The sequence below is a fragment of the Microtus oregoni genome, unplaced genomic scaffold (assembly GCF_018167655.1).
Source record: "Microtus oregoni isolate MIOR12 unplaced genomic scaffold, Mior012 000003F_ref0000135, whole genome shotgun sequence".
In the NCBI taxonomy this organism is placed as follows: Eukaryota; Metazoa; Chordata; class Mammalia; order Rodentia; family Cricetidae; genus Microtus; species Microtus oregoni.
In genome coordinates this window covers 50,136,707-50,159,520 of record NW_024543062.1, presented here as the reverse complement: position 1 = coordinate 50,159,520, position 22,814 = coordinate 50,136,707, and the positions used below count along the sequence as shown (strand labels likewise).

At 50.0% G+C, this 22,814-nt stretch overlaps 1 protein-coding gene across 5 annotated transcripts in view; it reads right to left on the bottom strand.

Annotated features, from left to right (window-relative positions):
* The window catches only part of Sctr (secretin receptor), a 52,780-nt gene that overhangs the window by 15,975 nt on the left and 13,991 nt on the right, over window positions 1-22,814 (bottom strand). For 2 of the 5 annotated variants that reach the window (XM_041648961.1, XM_041648962.1), the window contains exons 2-8: window positions 22,234-22,351; window positions 22,000-22,044; window positions 14,603-14,710; window positions 9,719-9,822; window positions 3,044-3,141; window positions 1,878-2,010; window positions 271-424 (exon numbers count right to left, since the gene is read on the bottom strand). In XM_041648961.1, coding sequence (XP_041504895.1) covers window positions 271-424; window positions 1,878-2,010; window positions 3,044-3,141; window positions 9,719-9,822; window positions 14,603-14,710; window positions 22,000-22,044; window positions 22,234-22,351 — 760 coding nt within the window. The remainder of the gene's footprint in view (window positions 1-270; window positions 425-1,877; window positions 2,011-3,043; window positions 3,142-9,718; window positions 9,823-14,602; window positions 14,711-21,999; window positions 22,045-22,233; window positions 22,352-22,814) is intronic. The other 3 variants (XM_041648963.1, XM_041648964.1, XM_041648965.1) reach the window with 2 other exon arrangements.

Below are 22,814 nucleotides of genomic sequence, written 5' to 3'. Positions count from 1 at the left end.
AGAAGGTAGGAGATGCATGAGTGGATGGGTGGATAGATGGATGGATGGATGGATGAGTCTGTGGATGGTGGGTGGGTGTGTGAATGGGTGGATAGATACATGAGTGGGTAGGTGGGTATGGATGTGTGGGTAGATAGATGGTGGATGGTTTGGTGAACAGATTGATGGGTGGATGAATGGAGCTGCAACTAGAAACCAAGTCCTCCTGGCTCTCAATTTAGCGTCCTTTCCTGCAAACCACACACGCACAGCACCCATGGACAGACATACCCCATCCGAGGAGCACAAAGGCCTGCAGACACTTCCTCTCTGAGAAGAAGGAGATGGCGAGGAGCGTGTGAAGGTAGAGGCCTTCCACCAGCAGCCACGCATAGTTGGCCATGATGCAGTATTGGAAGAAGATCATGACCAGCTTACAACCCACCTGGAAGAGATAGGCGCATGAGCCGGGGGTGGGTGGCTGAGCCTCCCTTGGGTAACTACTCCCAAAGAAAACAGCACTGCCTGGTAGGAGGCAGGTCTAGAGGAGTGAAACTCAAGGGGTGCAACTGTCTTCACAGGGCTCTGGAGATGCTCATGGGGTGAAGGGTTTGCTGCACAGCCATGAGGACCTGAGTTTGATTCCCAGAACCCACATTTTTAAAAGGCAGATAGTACAAGCTTGAAATCCCAACACTAGGGAGGTGGAGACAGGCAGATCCTGGGGCTCACTGGCCAGCCAAACTAGCAGACTGGGGAGCTCTGGGCTGGTAATGGACCCAGTCTCAAAGAATAAAAGAGGCAGAGGCTGCGGAAGGCTATCTGAGTTTGACCTTGCATCTCTGCATGTATGGACACACTCATGCACAAGCATGTGTACACACAGGAATGAACACACTCAAGGGTTCTCCTGAAGCTTTCCTTGGTCAGGAGACCAGGCCCACAGTGTTCTCTAGAGACTGCAAGCCCCCAGGTCCAGGGAGGATGACCTAGGATCTGCCAGAAATCAGGAAGTAGATTCCAATTATGAACTGGCCCTGATCCTTGCATTCCTTCAGAGAAAACCCCCCAGTGCTGACCAACACCTTCATTTTCCAAGAAGGACATTATCTCCTAGGGAGAGAGTGGGGTGATAAGTCAAAATTAACAAAACTACTTTCCTTCTTCTGAGTGTGCGTGTTTGCATGTGTGTGTGCGCACATGCGTGTACTTTCCGGGAGATAAATAAAAAAGCAAAATCTCTCAAAATGAAAATAAACTATTTAATCTGCAGCCTTCTTCCTTGCCCAGAATATGGACGTGAAATTTGGAGGTGCAGCACCCATATTGTAACCCTGAGGTGAAAGCCTGAGGTTGAAGGCCCACATCCGGGCAGGACAGACAGAGGGCAAAACTTTGAGTCACTAGGAGTCTTCATCAGTGAGGAGCTTATGATGAGCGGTCAGGGATGCCGGGTGACACGCAGAGAGAGTGCAGTGGCTTAAGCGGCATCTAGACAGTGGGTGGAAGAAAATCACTTAGGGAAATGATGTTTTTCTAGAAGCCTGGGTATGCAGATGTTCAGGCACTTTCCCCCTCCAGACTTTGCCATTTCGGGAGCTGGCAGGAGTCCAGGGAAGTCTGACCACAGTTCTAGTTCCCAGGGTGGCTGGCCCACTCCTGAGCACTGGGAATTAACGGGGCCTCCACTGATTCCCCACACACATGACTGACATTGTGTCTCCATGGCTGCGGAACCCTATGGAACCTTCCGGAACCTCCTGGAACCTCCATGTCCTGCAAAACACCACCTTTTCCCTGGATCATCTGTGTGATCTTAATGGATGCTTGCAGGGAGGATGACAAGCTACGGGGTTTGGTCTTCTCCAAGGTCAGTCTAGGACACTTAGGCACATTACCCTACGGGCATCACAGTAGGTGACGTCATCCGAGGGGAAGAGTACTGCATCCTTGATGAAGTTGGACAGGGCTCGCAGGATGAAGGACACAAACAGGTGCATGTGGATGTAGTTGCGGGTGCAGTGCAGCCTCCTGTCAGAGAGAATGTGGGGCTGCAAGACCATGGAGAGGGGCTGGTGTTCTGACAGGTCCACCTGCCCTGCTCCTCCCCTGGCATGAGGAAACCAAAGCCCCGCCACAGCCCTCAGGTCCTAGCGCTCTGTTAACAGAACCTGCATGAGGGCATAGGTCTCTAGGTGCCCGATGCACCCTGTACTGTACTGAAGTCACAAAGGAAAAGATAACCAGGCATAGTGGTGCATGCCTGTCAACCTAGCACTTTGGCAGTGGAAGCAGATGGATCATCTCAAGTTCTAGGCTAGTAGGGACTTCATGGTGAGACCGTGACTCAAAATAGAATAGACCAGAGCAGAACAGATAACACGATCACGAGTTTTGTAACAGCAGCCCGTCTTCGGCCCTGACCAGCCACTGCCACCAGTTTCTGAATTTTCTTCTGTGCTCTAGGGGCTGGAGGTTTGTTGCTGGTCCTCCCTGCCATTGTCTCATTTTGAGATAGGATCTTATGCACCTTGGTCTGGCTTCCCCTTACCTATGTAGTCAAGGAGGATTATGACTTTCTGATCCTCCCACCTCCAGCTGGGGTGGCCACAGGGATGTGTCACCCTGGCCAGCTGATAGAGAGCAGGGGATCCAATCCAGGGCCTTGGGTTTGCTAGGCAGGCACTTTACCAACTGAACCACACCCCTCGACCCTCAAGGAAGCTTAAACAGGGTGTGTCCAACCTTTCAGCTTCTCTGGACTGCACTGAACAAAGAATTGTCTTAGTGTGCACAGTAAATCCAGGGCTCCAACTGCAGCCTTCTGGATTGGAGGACTTACATATGTTTACATACATTCATTTTGTATGACGTTGTATCAGCGCATTGTCATCTACAAATTTGCTGCTTTTTTGAGTTGTAAAAAATACATTTTAAGTTTCTGATTTTGTGTTGAGTCACATTTATAGCTGTCCTGAGCTTCACAAGATGGCCAGGCAGCCCACCAAGACCTCCCTCTTTCCATCCCGAGTAGTTAGGAAGACTTGAAGGCTGGGGGACTCACCGGAAAGTGCATAGGATGCTGAGGGCGACCAAGAGCATGGCCAAGGAGGAGCTGTAGCCTACCGTGTACATGACCTTGAGCTTCAGCAGGTACGCATGCTGCAGAGAGAGGCACAGGTCAGCCCTACCTGCCCATCCGGCCATAGCCAGCCCTTCTGTGTCCCAGGGTACCGGCTTGAGGCAGCATTGATCCTGACAATCTTGACTGCTATTCTGATGCCTGTTAGTAGGTCCCTTTACCAGCACTATGAATGCAAGACTTTACTGGATTACTTCCAGAGACAAGCTCCTCACAACTTTTGGAGGAAGGCATTTGGCATACAACAATGCAAAATACTGGAATTTTGTTTGTTTGCTTTTTGAGACAGGGTTTCTCTGTGTAGCTTTGGTACCTATCCTAGGACTAGCTCTTGTAGACCAGGCTGGCCTCGAACTTAGAGAGATCTGCCTGCCTCTGCCTCCCAAGTGCTGGGATTACAGGCGTGCACCGCCACTGCCCATACTTGGCATAATTTTTTTTTTTTTTGAGAAAGGGTTTCATGTATCTCAGGCTAGCCTCAAACTTTCTACGAGGCCATGGATGACCTTGAACTCTGGCTGTGACTGTGGAGGGTGACTCAGGTTTTTAGAATTAACTCCTGCTGCCATGCCTGGTTTGTATGGTGCTGGGAATCAAACACATAGCTCTATGCATACAAGGCAAGCATTCTTTCAACTTAACTACACCTCCAGCTCTTGTTTTGTTCTGAGAAAGGGTCTCTCATATTCCAGGCTGGCCTTGAACACCATATAACTGAAGATGACCTTGAACTCCCGATCCTTCTGCCTATACCTTCTAAGTGCATGCATTGAAGGTGTGTGATATCAGTCCCCTCCAGAATCTTGGTCTTGTTATTGTTTTAAAAGGCAAGGTTTCTCTGTGTATTCCTGGCTGTCCTTGTCCTCAGACAAGGCTGGCCTCTAACTCAGAGATTCCCCCTCTGCCTCCTAGTGCTGGGATTAAAGGTGTGCACCACCAAACCTAGCTCCGAATCCTTTTAAGTAGCCCTGAAGGTAGCTAGCTTTTGTGGTCCACCTATTAGTCCTTCTTCCCTTCCTTCCTTCCTTCCTTCCTTCCTTCCTTCCTTTCTTTTTTTCTTTCTTTCTAGAACTACCTATTCAATTAGTCTTCTAGATGAAGGTGTTGTCTTTAGGAAAGTTGTAATTGCATGCAATGCCTTGCCAGTTTCAAATAAAACTCCTCTTCCCACCGTCCCTCTACAGCCTGCTCTGCATCCCTTGCCTATTTCTCGCCTCTTTCCACACCTGTCACCATTTCATTCACTTCATTAAAACGGCGAGGTTTGTTGCTGCTCGGTGTGCTGGAGCAGTGACTCAACGCTCAAGAGAGCTTGCTTCTCTTTAGAAGGCCCAAGTTTGGTTCCCATATCTCCGTCAAGCAGCTCACAACCACCTGTAAGTAATTCCAGTTCCTGGAGAGCAGACACACACATCTGACCTCCAGGGGCACCTACACATATGCACATATATGTGCAATACACATAAATAAAAATAAAATATCTCTAAATGGCAAAAAGAAGCACTTTACTATACAGCGCTACAAGGAAGAAGCAGAGGAGCGTCACCTCGACCTATGCCCTACACTACCAGTGGTGTGACATTTACCCAGTCACCGCCTCCTCACACTGATGCAAAAATATTGCAGTAGAAAGGAATACTGAACCAAAAAGAGGTAAGACCTGCATTTAGGTCCAGGTACAATAGTCAAGGTGGGTTGAAGAAATGTACATTAAAATGATGGTAATATTAACAACCAAAATTGAGAGATTTTAAAATTAATAATACTCTACAAAGATGAGGGTACAGTGGGAATGAAAACTGGTTCAATTTTCAAGGAAAGAATGTGGAGATACGCACTGAGGACCTTTGAGATGGGCGCTTCTTCTGGCCTCCCTTCTATCTTGTGACAGGGTCTCTCTTGTGGCTACCAAGCTGGCTTCAGACTTGCTCTGTAGTTGATGGTGACTTTGAACTACTAGATTTCTTAATGCTGCCTCCCAAGTGGTGTGTGCCCCCCTGCTAGGCTTTCACGGTGCCAGGGCTGGAAGCCAGGGCTTCCTGCACGCTAAACAAGCACTCTACCAACGGAGTCCCTGAACAACTCTCCAGGAGTTAATTCTAAAAACCTGAGTCACCCTCCACAGTCACAGGTTCTGTGTCTACATAGCCAATGAACCACAATTTTAAAATGTTGGGGATGGGGAGCTGTTTCTGGGCCGGTGAGGTGGCTTAGTGGAAAAGGGTATTTGTCATCAAGGTTGACCCTCTGAATTCTACCCCTGGGACCCCCATGGTGGAAGGAAAGAACCAGGTTGTAAGTTGTCCTCTGACCTCCACACATGTGCCATGACACATGCCCCCAACATGGGATAAATAAGTACAAAAATAAAAAACCAAGTTCTTTCTGTCCCAAGCATGTGCAGACACTGATCCTTGTTCTCATTCCCTAGAGACTCCAGTACCACTGTTCTAGAGCGCCCAGGGTACATTCCACACTAGAGGTGGATTTGAGTACATGGAAGGATGTGCATAAGTGCCATGTGGATATTATGCAATTTTATGTAAGAGATTTGAGTATCTTCAGATTTGGGTATACATAGGTTTCCCAGAACCAGTGCCATGAGGATACTGAGGCACAAAAATCCTCAGAAAAATATTTGTTTATAAAGACATTTTTAAGATTATATTTATTTTTTTCTGTGTTAACATCATCAAGCCTGGAAGAAGCCCTTTTCTCCATTGTGTTGTCCATAAAGATGTTCACTACAGAGCTACTGTGATAGAAGCTTCCAGCGCCCAACAGCAGAATGTTGTATGCTATCTTAACCTACATGTCTTTTTGTTTGGTTTTTCAAGACAGGGTTTCTCTATAGCTTTGGAGCCTGTCCTAGAACTAGCTCTTGTAGACCAGGCTGGCCTCAAACTCACTGACATCCACCTGCCTCTGCCTCCCGAGTGCTGGGATTAAAGTTGTGTGCCACCACCGCCTGGCTGACCTATGCTATCTCTAATGTTCTTCCAGGGTTAAAGTGATGCTTCCAGTGAGATTTTAAAGAAGTCAGGGCCTGTTCCCGGTGAACACAAAAACGGGAGACAGACTTGAAGCACTGTGTGATTTCAGCTATATGGACAGAAGGGTTGAATTATGATAGGTGGAAATTTTTGTGATCAGTGTGATTGGGTAGCTGGGGCTGGAGCTCGGTTTGCAGACTGCTTGTCTAGTATGGGAGAAGCCCTGGCTTCCATCCCCCACACTTCAGAAAGTGGGTTTGGGGGTGAACAAGCAGGTAGAGGTTGAGGGGTCAAAAGTTCAGGTTCTTCCTGGCCACGCAGAGATTAAAGCCATGTTTGACTACATGAAACCCTGACGGGAAAGGAATAAAGCAAGCCACTGGAATTCTCTATTTGGGCAAAACAGTTTTGTTTTTAAATTGAATATCACGTTCTGGGGGGTCTTGCCTGGGACCTGCACTTATATATCCTGTGATTAGGCCTTATAATCACTTTTTAAAAATCTATGGAGCTGTGTAACATAGTGAGTTTGAGGCTAGCCTATGGTACACAAGACCTTGTCTTGGGGGGAAAAGGTATCAGCCAATCTGTGGGGTTCAATTTCTTATCTTCATTAAAAACAAGCTTGCGGTGAGCTGGTAGGGTTGCTTGTCGAGGGAAGACACTTTCAGACAGACGGTGGAGCGAGTTCAGTGCTCAGTTCCATGTAATGGAAGGAGAGAACAGATCGCTGCAGAGCCAGCAGGTCCTCTGAGCCGGGGTACAGGAGCCAACCCCTCCCCCACAACACAAACAAAAAATGTGATCAAAATTTCCTTTAAAAAATGGTAAGGAGAGATGTGTCACATGGTAAGGAGACATGTCACGTGCCAGCAAGACCTTGGTCTCCTGGTTCTGAGCAGAGTTGTAAGTTCCTTCCGTTCTCTTCTGTGCTGGCATTTTCTACAGCTGATGAGTGCTGATTAGTAAGCGAATGAGAAGAGGAATTGCAGCTTTAAGGCACCAGATCTGTGCAGGGAGCCTTCCTGACTTAGCACATCTAGGGCTTGGGATGGGAACGGCCCACGTTCTGCAGCATCACACGGTAGACAGGAGGGAAACAAGCCGGGCTTCCAAACCCAAGAAGGCCAGCCCCTGAGCAAATGACTCAGATTCTTCATCGTCAAAGCGGAAATCAGATGTTCTCCCCTGCAGGCTTGTTGAAAATGAGAAGAAGCTACGAGATGGTCTGTGTCTACAATGCTTGGCATTCAGAAGCCCCTTGGCATGGGGTACTTCCCCCAGCGCCATCCACCCTTCAGCGTGAGTCAGCAGGGTCAGATGGTAGGAACTCTGAGGTATGAGTTAGCCTCCAAAAATAAAAATGGACTTATTTTCTCTTTCACTAATAGAATGCACTGAACAGGTGGCCATGTCATTGGGAAGTCATGAGTGCAAGCATGTTATTTTAGGAGGCAACTTAACGAATCTGGGTGCTTTGGGAAGACAACGATCGGTTGCCTCACCCGGAGTACACGGGAAAAGCCAAGTGTGTGGGGTGGTAGAGTGCTGACAGTTTAGGAGGAAAGTATCAGCATGATTGACAAGATAAAATGTAAGACTCCCTGCGTGAGCCCTAGTGCAGGAAGCTTGCGTGCGTGTAGATTTCCACTCAGAATAAACAGGGACATTTTGGCATCAGAAGACTCTCCATGTGAGGCCAACTGTGTGGGGTGGAGCCCCCCCTCCTTCAGCAACTGTCCCTGAAGTCAAAGGCCACCTCTCAGGGGTGATGAGAAGTATGAAGGCCTTAGATTAATGACCCCTAAAGTCTGGGACACCAAAGAACCCAGTAGGACTGGGACACGGCTGAGTTCCAGCCATATAAACTGGGCATGGTGCACACGTCTGTCATTCATCACAACGGAAGCAGGAGGATCAGATGTTCACAGTCACCTCAGCTACATAAGGAGTTTGAGGCCAACCTGGGTGGGGAATGGTTGTGACTGGCAACAGTTTGGGGGGCTGGAGAGGAGATGACTGGTTCAGTAGGGGTGGAGTGTCTCCTTCCTAAGATGACGGAGAGCTGATAGGATGCCTGCCTAGCAGGTTAAAAGCTGGGAGTTTGAGTCTTAGCACCACATACTTCAGGCACGGGGTAGTGAGCCTGTAATTCCAGTACTGTGGAGACCAGGGAGGAGGAAAAGGAGTTCTAGGCATTCTGGGCTATTTAGGGAGATTGAGGCCAGCCCGGACTGTCTGAGACTGCTTTTTAAAAAAATTAAGGAAAGAAAGAGATCTGTGGAATTTGACAAGTTCTTGGGTGCCTGGTGGTGTGCAATCCCAGCTCCCGAGGTTCATGCTCTTAACCACTACACCATGTTCTTCCTTCAGCCGCTACACCACGCTCTTTCCTTCAGTTTGAAACTTGGCACAGGGAGGCCCACACCACTGAGGGTGGCAGTCTGGTCTTGTGTTGCCCACACCAGTTCATGGGAGACCAAGAAGGCACATGCTGACTGTGTGAAGTGTCCTGGCAGAATAATTTCTCCTATTCAGTACTAAGTGACCTTGAGCCCTGATTTCATACGTGTGAGGTCTGACCCCAGCATGACCCTGATTCCCAGGAGTTCTCATGTGACCCTTGTTCCCTCAGCTTCTAACATCTGCAGCTGTGCCTTGGCCCTAGAGGGCTCAGAGTCCAGGAACACCCCTGCTCTCTGTCTTGGAACCTGGCAATGCCACCTGTTTGCTGTGCCCTTTACTCAGCTGACAGCAATCGTTTCCTATGAAGAGACAGTAAATAGTTTAGGGTCAAGGTGTCACACGGTCTCCCGCAACTACTCAGCCCTGTCCCTGTCACACAGAAGCAGCCTTGCGGTACTAATGAACTTGGCTCTGTACCAACAAATCTTCATTTGTGAAAGCTGCTCATGGCCCAAGGCCGCAGTCTGGCAATCTTTGTTGTGAGTAGATGCCCTAGACACTGTAGACACTTAAGGGGCATCTGTTACCTAGTCTTTCTATCAGTCTAAGCCTGACATTTGTCAATACTCTAGTAACACATGCCTGGAAAGAGGACGGGAAAAGAAAGAACGGAAGGAACGAAGGAAGGAGGGAGGGAGGGAAGGAAGGAAGAGAGGAAGGAGGGAAAGAAGGAAGAGAGGAAGGAGGGAAGGAAGGAGGGAGGGAGGGAGGGAGGGAAGGAAGAAAGGAAGGAAGGAAGAGAGGAAGGAGGGAAGGAAGGAAGAGAGGAAGGAGGGAAGGAAGGAAGGAAGGAGGGAAGAAAGGAGGGAACGAAGAGAGGGAGGGGGAAGGAAGGAAGGAAGGAAGGAAGGAAGGAAGGAAGGAGGAAAAGCCAAGCAGGACATGTCATCGTCAGCCGGAGGACAGAGGAGGGTTTTAACCAAAATAACAAAGTTTGAGCAGAGATGGGACTCAGCCCGTTGAGCGCTGCCTGCCCAGAGTGCACCAAGCCCTGGGCTCCATCCCCGCACCCTATGAACGAGATGCGACGGCACATTCTGATAATCCTGGCCTCAGGTCCTCTCTGACTTCCACGTCCTGTCTTCCTCATCCTGCATTCACCCATCTCGGGGGCCCGGGTGCCACATGACAGGCTTACCCGCTTCTCGTTAGAGGAGTCATTCATGTTGACGCCGCAGGCCAGGTCAGGCCTGGGGAAAGTTTCTGACCAGCCGTCCTGGGTGCAGTTCCTGAAGAGGGACCCTGAAGGTGACAAGTGTACGGCAGATGAGTAGGGGGGATCAGGCCATGGAACCATACAGTACAGTCTCTGGTGACATGAAAATATTACCACCATTTTACAGGTGGGCAAATTGAGGCATGCAGTAGTGACGTAACTTGCCTACATCATTATCTCAGTAAATGGAGAATCAGGGTTGGGTCTGCTCTTCACACCATGTACAGATCCCCATTCTTACTTGCACCCCAGTTCTACTGATGCAATAGAGGGGTCCTGAGACATCTGGGTGGATCGCAAGAACTCAGCTTCTGTTACAGTGAATCCTTGGGCCCTCACAGTTTTCACTGTCTGTCTGTCTCCCTCTCTGTCAGTCTCTCTCCTCCTCCCTCCCTCTGGTCTATCATCCCTCCCTCCCTCCCTCCCTTACCCCCATCTCTCTGTGAGGTCAGAGGTCAACCTTGGGTCCCATTCCTCAGATGCCATCCACCGGTGCTTTTTGAGACAGTCTCTTATGGACTTGGAATTTGCCAATTAGACTAATCCATCTGGTTAGAGAGTCCTGGGGATTCCCCTGCCTCTGCACACTGGCACTGGCATTACAAGTGCATATTTTAAAGGTTCTGCATCTTCACACTTGCCCACTGTGTCCTGCTCGTTTACCAGATGGAAACCATTAGACACCACCAAGGCAAAGTCTGTCAGGCAACCGCCCCTCGTGGAAGGAATTCCTTTGCTTGCAATTAAGGCTGCCTGTTGAGATAGTTGAAACTGTCTGTCCTCCATCCCTGCCTGGCACAACGCTGCACCCTGACTCCCCTGAACACTTGGGTAATGATTTCCTAGAATTAAGAGTGTGGCCCCGAATTCTTGGGCATCAACACTGGCTTGCTTCACAGGCAGAGTAAGGTGTGAGGTGGGCAGACCTGTGCCAAGCTCTTTTCATAGAGAACTGGGTTGAGTTTCCTTCTGCATGGGGTACACTAGGAAGGGAGAATTTCCCACTGTGGGAATACATGTGTGTGCTTGTATGTATATGCACATGTATGCTCTAGGGATTTCACCAAGACCTCCCGCGTGCTAGATACACATTCTAACACCTACCCTTTCCTGTCCCCCACCTGACTTTTCAAAGCCAGCATCCAAAGACAAAGGAAAGGAGCCACTGGCCAGGAAGGAACCACTGGCCAGGGCAGAGCCACTGGCCAGAGCGGAGTCACCAGCCAGGGAAGGCCTCCTGGAGGTTCCAGCAGACACTGCCCTCCCTGGTCTGAATGACCACCTGAATTTTCATCCCAGTCACCAAGGACCTGTGTCCTTCACAGACTGAGGGTGCCATCACCGATTCCATGGATGGGAATTCTGTCTAGTGGCCCCTTGACAATCATTGCTAGGCCTGACTTTCTCTCTCTTAGTGACCCCAGGGCCTAGATCATCATTTGCGGTTTGGGTCCAACAGGCTCTGAGCTGGAGAAACTCTGACAGCCTTTCTCAGACCAGTCCAGTTCTAAACTCTTTCTGTACAGATCCTGCTCTCATCCCACAGCCCAGTGAAGGTGCACTGGGAAGCAGTGCACAGCCAGGGTGCGTGCCAGCACTAGCTCCCTCCCGTCAGGGGCACTCCCTATCACTCCACGGTGGCCTCCAGTCTCAGAAGGCCATGTCTTTAGGGCCCTAGACATGTCCACCCTTACAAGGTTCAGGAGGCTGGAACTGCCAGCCTAGAATCGGCCGAATCACAGTTCTCTGCCCAGTGCAGTTTCTTGGTCTTAATGAGGCTTTACCCACATCACCCTCACCACAGAGTGATGTAAAGAAATGCCCAGGCTGGTGCCAGCCAGAAGCAGCCTTCCCACAAGAGGCAGGCATGAGCAGGACAGAGTCTTAGCGTTCAGGGGAGGGGTGAGAAAGTTTTGGAATGAAGTCGGGGAGTGACTGTGGCATGGGAAAGAATGGTGGTCAAATGTCCACTGACTGGATAGAAATGGCTCCAGAGCCAGAGGCTGTCCGCACAGGCTGACATGGCGGCTCTCTATGGGCCCAACCCAGCACAGCTGCCTGCCTGTCTAGGGCCCTCTATCCTCAGGGACCCAGTAGCATTCCCAAGATATCTGACTGTGACTCGGGGTTGGCTCCTGAGCCTTTCACAAGCCTATGTGGTGCCGATGGAGCATCTCTATAGAACAACAAAAGGGTGGGCTCTGTCCACCCCCTCTCTCCACTCACTTCTTCTGGGGTTCATCCCTAACAAGGACAGGGATTCCTTCCTAAGAGCCCCGAAAGCCTCAGTTTGCATGTCTGTATGCGCATGCATCGCAGTTCAGGGCAGAACTTGTTTAAAAGGCTGTATCAGCACCTGATCCAACCCAGAAACGTGTGTGTGTGTGTGTGTGTGTGTGTGTGTGTGTGTGTGTGTGATAGAGAGAGAGAGAGAGAGAGAGAGAGAGAGAGAGAGAGAGAGAGATTGTACATGTGCGGGGCTATGGGAGAAGAAAGGGAGAGAGAGATTGAGATTGAACCTAGGCCTGGGGCATGCTGGGCAAGAGCTTTCTCACTAAAATTTATCTCTAACACTTTTTTACTGTGTGTGTGTGTGTGTGTGTGTATGTGTGTGTGTGTGTGTGTGTGTGTGTACTGGGAGGTCAGATACTGACATAAAGTATCTTCCTTGACTACTCTTCGCCTTATTTTTTTGAGACAAGGTTTCTCACTGAACCTAGTCCGACCTAGTATTCTAAGCTGACTGGCCAGCCAGCTCCAGATCTTACTGCCCCTGCCTCCTCAGCACTGAGAGCACAGGCATGCCCCTCTGTGCCAAGCTTTTCCCTGGTCGGTAGGGATCAGGTCCTCGTGTTTGTGCCGCAAGCAAGCTTTACCAACTGAGCCGTCTCCCCAGCCCTTCCTTTTACTTTTTATTTTGGGACAGAGTCTCACTGAGTTGCTCAGAAAGGCCTCAAACTTGGGATCCTCTTGCCTCAGCCTCAGAAGAGGCTGGGATTACAGGCCTGGGGGATCATATCCTGCTAACTACATTTTAAACAAGAAACTTTGAAAATGCCAGTACCGTTTTCAAAGGAAAACAAATCAAAGGAATGTCTCAAGGACATTGAGACGGTCAAAGGAAGTTCTAAGGCTGGCATGAGAACTATCCGAGGCAGAAAGCAGCCTGCAGTTTTCCCAGCCACTCAGATGCCTGTCTGGGCCAGTATGGACTGCTGTGGTAAAGAACTACTTAGGAAATAACTCTAGAATGTGTTTTCCTTGTTCACAAAGAAGTTGCCCTGAATACTGACTGGTGTCCATGAGTACGTCTCTCTGGAGCTGGGGGACACACTACAGGGAACCTTCTTCTCTGGGGGGCCAGAGAGCAAATGTCTGATCAGATCCAAGATAAAGCCGTGGGAGAGAAAAATTCTTGGTGAACATCAGGCTCAGACAGGTCCTGACCCATGCTCTTGGGCCAGCCAACTCCCTGAGGCTAGGTATGAGTCCCTGGAATGAGCTGTTCCTCCCACCAACCCAGGAACCAGGCCACCACCTACAAGGCAGGGCCTCAGTATAAACCTGCGGCCCCACAGTGACACCATGTGGTAGGTAGGTGAAGCTGCAGCGTGGAAAACATTCAGAAGTCTTCCAGTTAATGGGGTGGGCTGGAATTTAAGCAGTTAACTGGGGAGGGGTGTGATCAGGCAAGCCTCTGGTCATCCTGGGTTTCTCCTAGCCACGCTGCAGAAGGATAGGTGTGCCGGCTCAGAGAAGGCTTTGAGGAGATGGTCCGTACACACAAGTCCTTTTCAACAGGAACCTGGCTGGCCACCTGGATGTTAGGGTCAGCACAGGGCTCCAAGCCAACCACAGAGGCATGAATGGCCTGAGTCCTAAGCTTCATGGACTCAAGTGCCTCATGTCAGGCACTGTGGGGTATCTGAAGCTGGTCACCGAGGAAACAGAAATATGGAGGAAGGGGAGAGGGTTCCTAAACTGGGGCCAAGGCTGCTGCCTCCACTTCCCCTCCTGCTCTTTCTCCTGTTCCTCCTCCTCTTCCTCCTATTCCTCTTCCTTTATTAAATTACTTTTTGGGACACCTGTACGGAGGTTAGAGAACAAGTTGTGGGAGTCAATTCTCTTCTTCCACTACGTGGGCCGTGGGGAGCAAACTCAGATCCACAGACTTGGCGGCAAGCCCCTGTAGCATGCTGAGCTATCTCACTGATCTCAGCATTCAGCCTTCCCTAAAGACACTGTCTCCCAGTTCCTTCCCGTGACCCTGAAAACTGCTCTCATACAGCACAGCATAGTCATGCAACAGTTCTGGTCTCCAGAGACCTCCCCTTATGGGTTCCCCCATGATGGAGGAGGGCCATCTTTCTATCTGTTGTTTCATTGGTTAAGTAATAAAGAAAATGCTTGGCCTCTGATAGGACAAAAAATTAGGTAGGCAGAGTAGACAGAACAAAATGCTGGGAGAAAGAAGCTGAGTCAAGGAGTCGCCATGATTCTCCCACCCAACACAGACGCAGGTTAAGATCTTCCCTGGTAAGCCACCTCGTGGGCTACACAGAATATTAGAAATGGGTTAGATCAATATGTAAGAGCTAGCCAATAAGAGGCTAGAACTAATGGGCCAGGCAGTGCTTAAAAGAATACAGTTTCCGTGTAATTATTTCGGGTAAAGCTAGCCGGGTGGCAGGAAGCGGCCCGCCGCCCTTATTACAACATCCCCACTGATTGTCCTCAAAGACCCCTACATTCTCATCCAGGAGCCATTGCAACCTCTGGCCAGGGCCCTTCAAGCCGCACGGTTACCATTTCTGCCCGTGAGCATCTGGAGGAACTTCGGACATTGCACTTCCACCGTCTGCGCTGGTGCTGAGGAGGGCCAGCAGCTCATGTTGTCCCACAGCCCTTCGCAGCCTGCAGAGAAGAGCCCAGCACTGGATTGGGATGGAGCATGGACCAAGGCTGCCAACCATCACCACCCTTTAAGCCCAGCTTATTATATGACTCCTTGAACTCCGCCTTTCCAGGGTTGAGATATGGATGAAAATCACAGTCTTGCATGCACTGGGCAAATGATTAACATGTGAGCCTATGAAGAACCTCTTGTAACTCCAGGGCCGGGGGTGTGGCTCAGCTGATAGAGCACTTACCCAGCATGCACAAGACCCTGGGTTTGGTCCTCGGGATCACAAAAACTAGGGATGGTAACACATGCCTATAATCCCAGTAGGGAGGAGGCAGGAGGATTAAAGGTTCTAGATAATCCTCAACTTCACAGCAAGATTGAGGCCAAATATAATTCTGTCTTAAGAAAACAAAACAAATACAATGCTATCCTTCTTCTTCTTCCAGATTCCTGCCATCCTTGTCCTGGGCTGTAGCCTGCCCTGTCCTTCACCCCACCTTCAAAGCCTCTCTCAGACCCACTGGGTGCTGGCGCTACTAACAGGGCAGAAACACACCACATGACTTACTTTCTTACATCCCCAGGCCTTTGTACCCTCTGCTGACCCTATTCATCCTGGCCAGGCCCATCCCTTGTGTACACACACACGCGCATGCACGCATACACACACACACACACACACACACACACACACACACACACTTCCTTGTGCCTCTTCATACTGGCCTCTGAGCCTGCCTGGTGTTAACCAATGTCTCAAGACAGGTCAGGGGGTTGGAGACTATGAACCGGCACCAAATGGCGAGCTAGGCAGACACATCTTCCCTCTGTGTTTCATGGCTGTGTCGACTCAGTAAACCATTCTCCCCTCTATTTCATGGCTTCTGTTTCACTGTAGTATAGGGGTTGAATCAGATGCCTTGGGTCCCCCCACAAACACCAAATCAAAGAGAGTGGAGGGCCAGGTGAAGACATGGAACTGAGAAGTTGCAGAGATGTCAAGGCCGAGCTTACAGGTAGAGGAGGCTGTGCCAGCATTGATTCATCTACTAGTTCATAGCCCATATCAAGTGCCTTTGCTATGCCAGGCCCACGAGAGGTCTAGGGACTCCCACTATAGGCAACCAGATAAGCTTCTGCTCTTGGGGACCCTCTGCTTGGTGGACAACAGTACCTGGAAGCTAAGTCAATGACTGCTTCTGTTGCTGGATGCTGGAAGCTGGGGTACTCTGTACCCACCGACCAGGGCATACCAGGGAAGACTGGAAGACTGAGCGGATTCTCCAAAGCCCTGATACACACAGAGCTGCATCTCTGGGGAGCTTATGAGAGGCCGTCTTCTGGGTCTGACCTCCCAATGGTTGAGTTAGAATTCAAAACCCACAGGTCTGTGTACTGAACATGCTTCCAGCTGCTTCTGATGTGAAGTAAGGACAGAGCTTTTATGGTGGGGCAGGTTACTATGGAAACTGTACTGAGAAACGATAATGATGCTTTGAGGACACATGACCAAAGGATGAGACATTAGTCCTTCAAGGAACCCAAGAGGTGAGCAACCCTTGAATGCTTCTGAATCTTCATCCAGAATCTCAGTGACCCCAGCAGGTAGAAAGCCCTGTGCATTTCTGGTTTGGAACTGCCACAGAGCACGGTGTCTGTCCCGTCACTCCAGAGGCTGATCTTCTGCCAGTCAGTCGTGAATGTTCGCTCCAGGCCTGAGAGGGATCTTCCTGGGTGTGAGTCAACGTTCACTGTTAACTTGATGGTATCTAGACTCACATAGGAGATAAACTTCTGGGCATGCCTGCGCAGGAGTTTCCAGATTGAGTTAACAGAGGTGGGAGGAGCCACCTTGACCGTGAGCAGCACCACTCCAAGGGCTGGGGTGAGCAGAAAAGGAGAAGATGAGCTGAGCGCCAGCCTTCACCTCTCTCTGCTTCCTGACTGTGGTGCCCTGTGAGCAGCTGCCCCATGCTCCGCTGCCAAGCCTTCCCACCGCGATGGGATGTGGGTGCAACGCCAGTTCCCTCAAGCCCCTGATGCTATGCCCGTCCTGCCATGAGGAACTGCACCCTCAGACTGTGAACCAAAGCCACTCTTCCTTTTCTTAGCTGCTTTTGTCCCAGCCATGACAAAAGGGATACAACGGTTGTGATTTGGCCCTGCCCGGATCCTTTCCTGAAGATGCTGCCCTCTCTTTCCACTACCTCGAGTCCCAGGAGGCCAAAGAGAAACCCGTGTCCCCTTCTTTAAGCACACATCTTCATGTGGCTACTGGACACAGTCTCCTTGTCTGCTCAGTGGGTCTGCAGTATTGGAGGCAGGTGACCAGAAAAAAGGAACTCAGAGCTGACTGGGGCTGACCCAGCCACCAAGCACTAGCCAAAGACTCCAGTAAATGTGGTAGATGACCTTGCCTGCCTGGCCAGACAGACTGAGGTGTCAGAGTGTCTGAGAACCTTCTGGAGGTCACGTTGGGCAGGGCCCACAGAACGGCCAACCTAGAGCTGGCTGAGGCCTGGTAAGAGTGCCTGAGGAAGGTAGGAATCCCTGCCAGCTGGCTTGGAGACACTCTTCATGCCAGCCAGGCCCTGGGCTGGGTGGAACCATGTCAGGTCTGAGCTATGTGTAGCCGGCATTCTGGAGCTGGTTATCCCAACAGCCCAGATGTAACGGGGTGTCAATTTCCCACGTTTCAAGGAAGAACAGAGGACTCTAGGGTGGTGTCAGAGTGGCAAAAGCAGAGGCACTGATAGCGTTGGGATCCCACACAGCATTCCGGTCTCCTCAGTCCAGGGAAGACTGACTTTGTCAGGACACTCCTCCACCGCAGCAGAACTGCCTCCTAACCCCACACTTGCTGAACACCCACAGATGCTTCTTCAGCCTCTGGGCAAAGAAGGCTAAGAGTAGACCTAGGAATTCCTGACAGGCAAAGAAACCACCCACACAGAGGCCCAGGCTTTTGGGTGGTACTTGTTTGAATAATTTTTATCTTACCAATTATATATTTTTATTATCTCTTCAAAAGATGAAAGAAGAATAACAGGGTGACAGGGGGGCTTTAGCTCTGGGGTTGGGGGAGGTGCTTGCCTGTCATGCACACAGCCCTGAATTCCAGCCTCAGCACCACATAAACCAAGCATAATGGTACAGACCTGTAATCTCAGCACTCAACAAGCAGATGCAGGAGGATCAGAAGTTCAAGGTCATCTTTTATCACCTAGTGAGTTTGAGGCCAGACTAGGCTACATGAGACCCAAGAAAGAAAGAAAGAAAGAAAGAAAGAAAGAAAGAAAGGAGGGAGGGAGGGAGGGAGGGAGGGAGGGAGGGAGGATGCGGAAGAAAGAGGAAAGGAGGGAAATAAAGAAGGGAGGGAGGGCCGGGCAGTGGTGGCGCACGCCTTTAATCCCAGCACTTGGGAGGCAGAGGCAGGCGGATCTCTGTGAGTTTGAGACCAGCCTGGTCTACAAGAGCTAGTTCCAGGACAGGCTCCAAAACCACAGAGAAACCCTGTCTCAAAAACCCAAAAAAAAAAAAAAAAAAAAGGGAGGGAGGGAGGGAGAAAGAGAGGGAGGGAGGGAGAAAGAGAGAGAGGGAGGGGAAGGGAAGGACGAAAGGGGGAGGGAGGGAGGGAGGGAAGGCACAAGACAAGCCATATAATTGAGTGGCAGATGGTTCAGAGGAGAATGGCTATGGAGATGAGACCACAGAGCCTTGCAGAGCGCACTTCCCGCCATGTGCAGAACAGCCCTGTGGCCAGGGCAGGGATCTGTTAGCTAAGGCCCACACAGAACAAAGTTTGAGGTGTTTCTCAGAAACACCAAGGCTTAAGAGTCAGCTTCACCAGGAGAATGGAGTTAAAATAAAAGCCACAATGAATAGATGAGGGTCTGTTGCCACCCTGGGAGGGGTACAGGCTTCTCTAGACTTGGGAAGATCCCCAAGGCAGACACCTAGTACCATGTGTGCCTGTGTCTTGCCTAGACACACCCCCAGAGGCAGGTATAGGATGAAGCTGGATGGTGAAAGAGGGAAGGCTGAGCTAGAGGGCAGAATGGGCCTTGGGTATGTATCTTCAGGGCCCCAGCCAGCTGGATTATAGCCAGCCAGCCCTCTGCCAACTTTCACTTTTTCCCGTGCTGACCCGCGAGGCCATCCTCGGGCCCTGGCTTATTTATAAATCAGCACAGATGGCCTGACGATAACCCGGGGCTATTTCTGGAGCATCTGACAGAGGACTTGGAGCAGTCCTGCTCAGGGCCCTGTACCTGCTGATGGAGGTCAGCAGGGAGCCCACAGTTCCTCCTTGCCTGATGAGAGCATTTTAGAACTTGATGCAAGTGGTTGCATAGTATGACCAATGGTAGAGGATTGTAAACCTCCAAGGGAATAATTTAATACAAATTTCATCTTGGCAGAAAAGTCCAAAGGTACCAGGCAGTGGTGGTGCACACCTTTAATCCCAGCACTCGGGAGGCAGAGGCACTCAGGTCTCAGTGAATTGGAGGCCAGCCTGGTCTACAGAGTGAGTTCCAGGACAGCCAAAGCTGTTAGACAGAGAAATCCTATCTCAAAAAAACAAAACCAAACAAACAAAAAAGTGCTTTCCCATTCATGCTGTGGGGAGATCACCCTGCCAGTGGAGACTAGAAGAAAGTGCTAGCATGCTCCCCTTGACAGAGAGGGCAGGGCACCAAGGTCCAGAGAGGTCACACAGGGGTCACACAGGCCTATGTGACAAAGCCGGATGGATGCCCACATCTGTTATGACGACAGAACCTGCAAATATCTGGCCACCATATTATTCTTCTGGAACACTCTTCTTGGAGAGAGAGCCAGAAACACCTCCCAGCCCACCCTGAGAGGGTGATGGCTTCTGTAAACCAAGAAATAAACATCCCAGGAGTGCGACAAGGGGCATGACCCTGAGACATTCCCACGGAGTGGACTTGGTCACCTAGCTCAGAAGAGCTGGAGAGTTAATTGTTTATTTGTGGTGAATGTGCCAGGCTTGGTGACACCTCCCCAGTGGCATTTCCTGTCATTTGTCTAGCTTTAAATATTAACCTCTACTCGGGAGAATCAACAGCTTAACCATTAACCCCGGCCCCCAGCAGAGTCCCCTGACTGCTCCCAAGAGCATGAGCCAAGACAGAACCTTGGGAGTGAAGCACAGGCTCACAGGGCAGGATGAGGAGCACCCCTCAGCCCCTCCCACCCAGGTCCTGCATCAGTCTCAGAGCACATGACACCTGCCTGGTTCTAAGGATAATCCTCAACGTGTGTGTGTGTGTGCAAATGCACACATGTGTGTATGTTCCTGTGGATTGTGTGTGCTTCTATGTATTCATGTAGAGTGTTTGTGTGTTCCTGTATATTCATGTGTATGATCCTGTGTACTTGTGTGTGCATGTGTATGTTCCAATGTATTCATGTGTGTGCATGTGTGTGCGTATGTGTATTTGTGTGTGTGAAAGTGTGTTCCTGTGTATTTGTGTGTGCATATGTGTATTATTGTGTATTTGTGTGTGTATTCATGTGAATGTGTATGTGTTCCTGTGTATTCATGTGGGGTATTTGTGTGTGTGTGTCTGCTCCAGTGTATTCATGTGTGTCTGTGTTCCTGTGTATTCATGTGTGTCTGTGTTCCTGTGTATTCATGTGTATGTGTTCCTGTGTATTCATGTGTGTGCATGTATGTGTGTGTTTTTGTGTATTCATGTGTGTGTGGGTTCATGTGGAAGTCAGAAGACAACCTGAATACCATCATCCTGTTTGTTGAGTCAGTGTCTCTCATTGGTCTGGAACTCGCCAACATGGCTAGTCTGGCTGTTCAGTGAGCCCCAAGAACCTGGTGCATGTCCCTCCAGTCCATCACGGGGATTGCAAGTATATGCCACATGCCTGGCTTTTTAAAATTGGGTCCTTGGGATCTGACTTAGGCCCTCGTGTCTCCAAGGCAAACACTTAACTGACTTAACCATCTCCCCAACCGCAGGTTCTTTTCTTAATGATACCCTCTTAGATGATAGACAGCAAAGAAGAGGATGGGAATACAATTAATACTCAAATACAAAACTTATATTAGTGGTGATTGATAATAATGGGAAGTATGTATTTACTGACTGGTAGATGGCCATGGTGCTATGGATTGAAAGGAGTGTTTTGCCTTGTGCCCACTTTACCACACTTATCATTATAACTCTGAAGCTGACATGGTTATCTCCATTCTAGAGAGCAGGAAACTGGGCCTCAGAAGGTTAAATAATTTGCTACAGTCCCACAACCAGTGAGTGCCGGTCAGCGCTCTCTAAACAAGGATGTGGGGGTGATTAGTGGTACCCTCTTTAGAAGCTGGGTGAAGAGGGTGCTATACACAGCCATATTTGCTAAGATGCTCCCTGGCAGGGCTGGAGAGATGACTCCGTGGGTATGAGACTTACTGACCCAGCAGAGGAGCCCAGTCAAGAACCAGCACCCAGACAGTGGCTCACAGCCCTCTGTAGCCTCTGCTCCGGGGATCCGATGTTGCTTTCCTCCCTCCTCAGGCCCCAGAAATGCATGGGTACACAAACTTGTGAGCAAAATCTCATACATGTAAAATAAAATAAATATTTCAAAATTTTTAAGAAGTTTAAAGATGCTTCTAAGCCCATATAGGGCTTCCAGAGAGGAATCATCAGGAGACATCCAGCAACCGGGGACACGTGTTTCTGTGTTGAGTGAAATCTCAGCACAGTGCTCCTAGCAGACTTCTGAGCGTCTGGCTCTGCACCGTCAACAGCAGATGTGTCCCCCCGCCCCCACTTCAGCCATTCTGACACCACCCTGCCCCTTCCGCCCTGCTCCTCAGCATCTCAAGGGTATGGATGAGAGAATTATGACCCCGTGAAACACTTCCCACCAAACCTCCGCTTTGGGTCGGGGAGGTGACTGAACAGCAAAAGTGATTGTTGTTACAAACATGAGGATCTGAGTTCAGAGTTCTAGACTTTACATAAAGCCAGGTGTAAAATCATACATACGTAATCCCAGCATTCCTGTGGGAGTAAGAACCAGAAAAGACCCTGGAAGCTCTCCAGTCAGCTAGCTAGCCTAGCACAGGCAGCAGTGTTGAGGCCTTGTCTCAAACAAGTACCATTTCTCCTCTGACACCTATGCTCTGGCATGTGTCCCCCCCCCCCCCCCGCCCAAACACAGAGGAGTACAAGTATCATACACACACTCCATACATGTGCACACACTCAAAGATTTATAAACTAGCAAAAAACAACAACAACAACGAAAAACTCACCTTGATAAACTGCGTGTGCAGAAGCAGATGGCGAGAAAGCGCTGGCTGTCCAGAGAAAGGAAGTATGAGGCTTCCAAGTCCACTGAGACCATGTACCCAATCTGACAGCAGATGGAGTGGACAAACCTGGACCTACCCTGGAAAGCCCACTTGGTCCTGAGGACAAGCCATTCCCCCAGACGACAGGATAGGACCCCGCTGTGGAGTGCCCCTGGAGTGAGGGAGGCCTCCTACCTGACACTGTCTCCAGGCCCAAATCTCCTGGCTTCTCTTTGGAGAGTTCCTGCACACACTGGGCCCGTTCCTCTTGCAGGACGCGCAGCACGTCACACAACCGGGGCAGAGCTCCGACCTGCAAGTGGGAACCCAAAGAGTACGCGGTTGATGGTGCTATTGATGGACCCTGCTTTCCTCAGGAAAGGGCAGGCAGACAAATGATGTGAGGGTGGGAGCTTCAGCCTCCACATCGTCTCCAATATCAGCTCCAACATTTCAGTGGGAATGAGCTCATTATCACCAGGACCCCCCCCCCCACCGCCTCCTATGACCATTACTCTGTCAGGAAGGGAACCCTTGCTACTTCTACGATGGTGTCAAAGTCATCTCTGTGGATGCCAGTCCTCCACCGTGGGGCTCAATTCCCCTCTTCACAGGTACATCTACGAGGACCAGGAGACCTCCCACCTGGTCCCCACTTAAAACCTCCACCGTCTCCCAACCGCACCAAGCTTGGGTAGTTCTTCAACACATGAAATCTGGGGAACATTCCAGATTCAATTTTTAGAAAAAAATAAATTTTTAAGTGTGATTCTAGC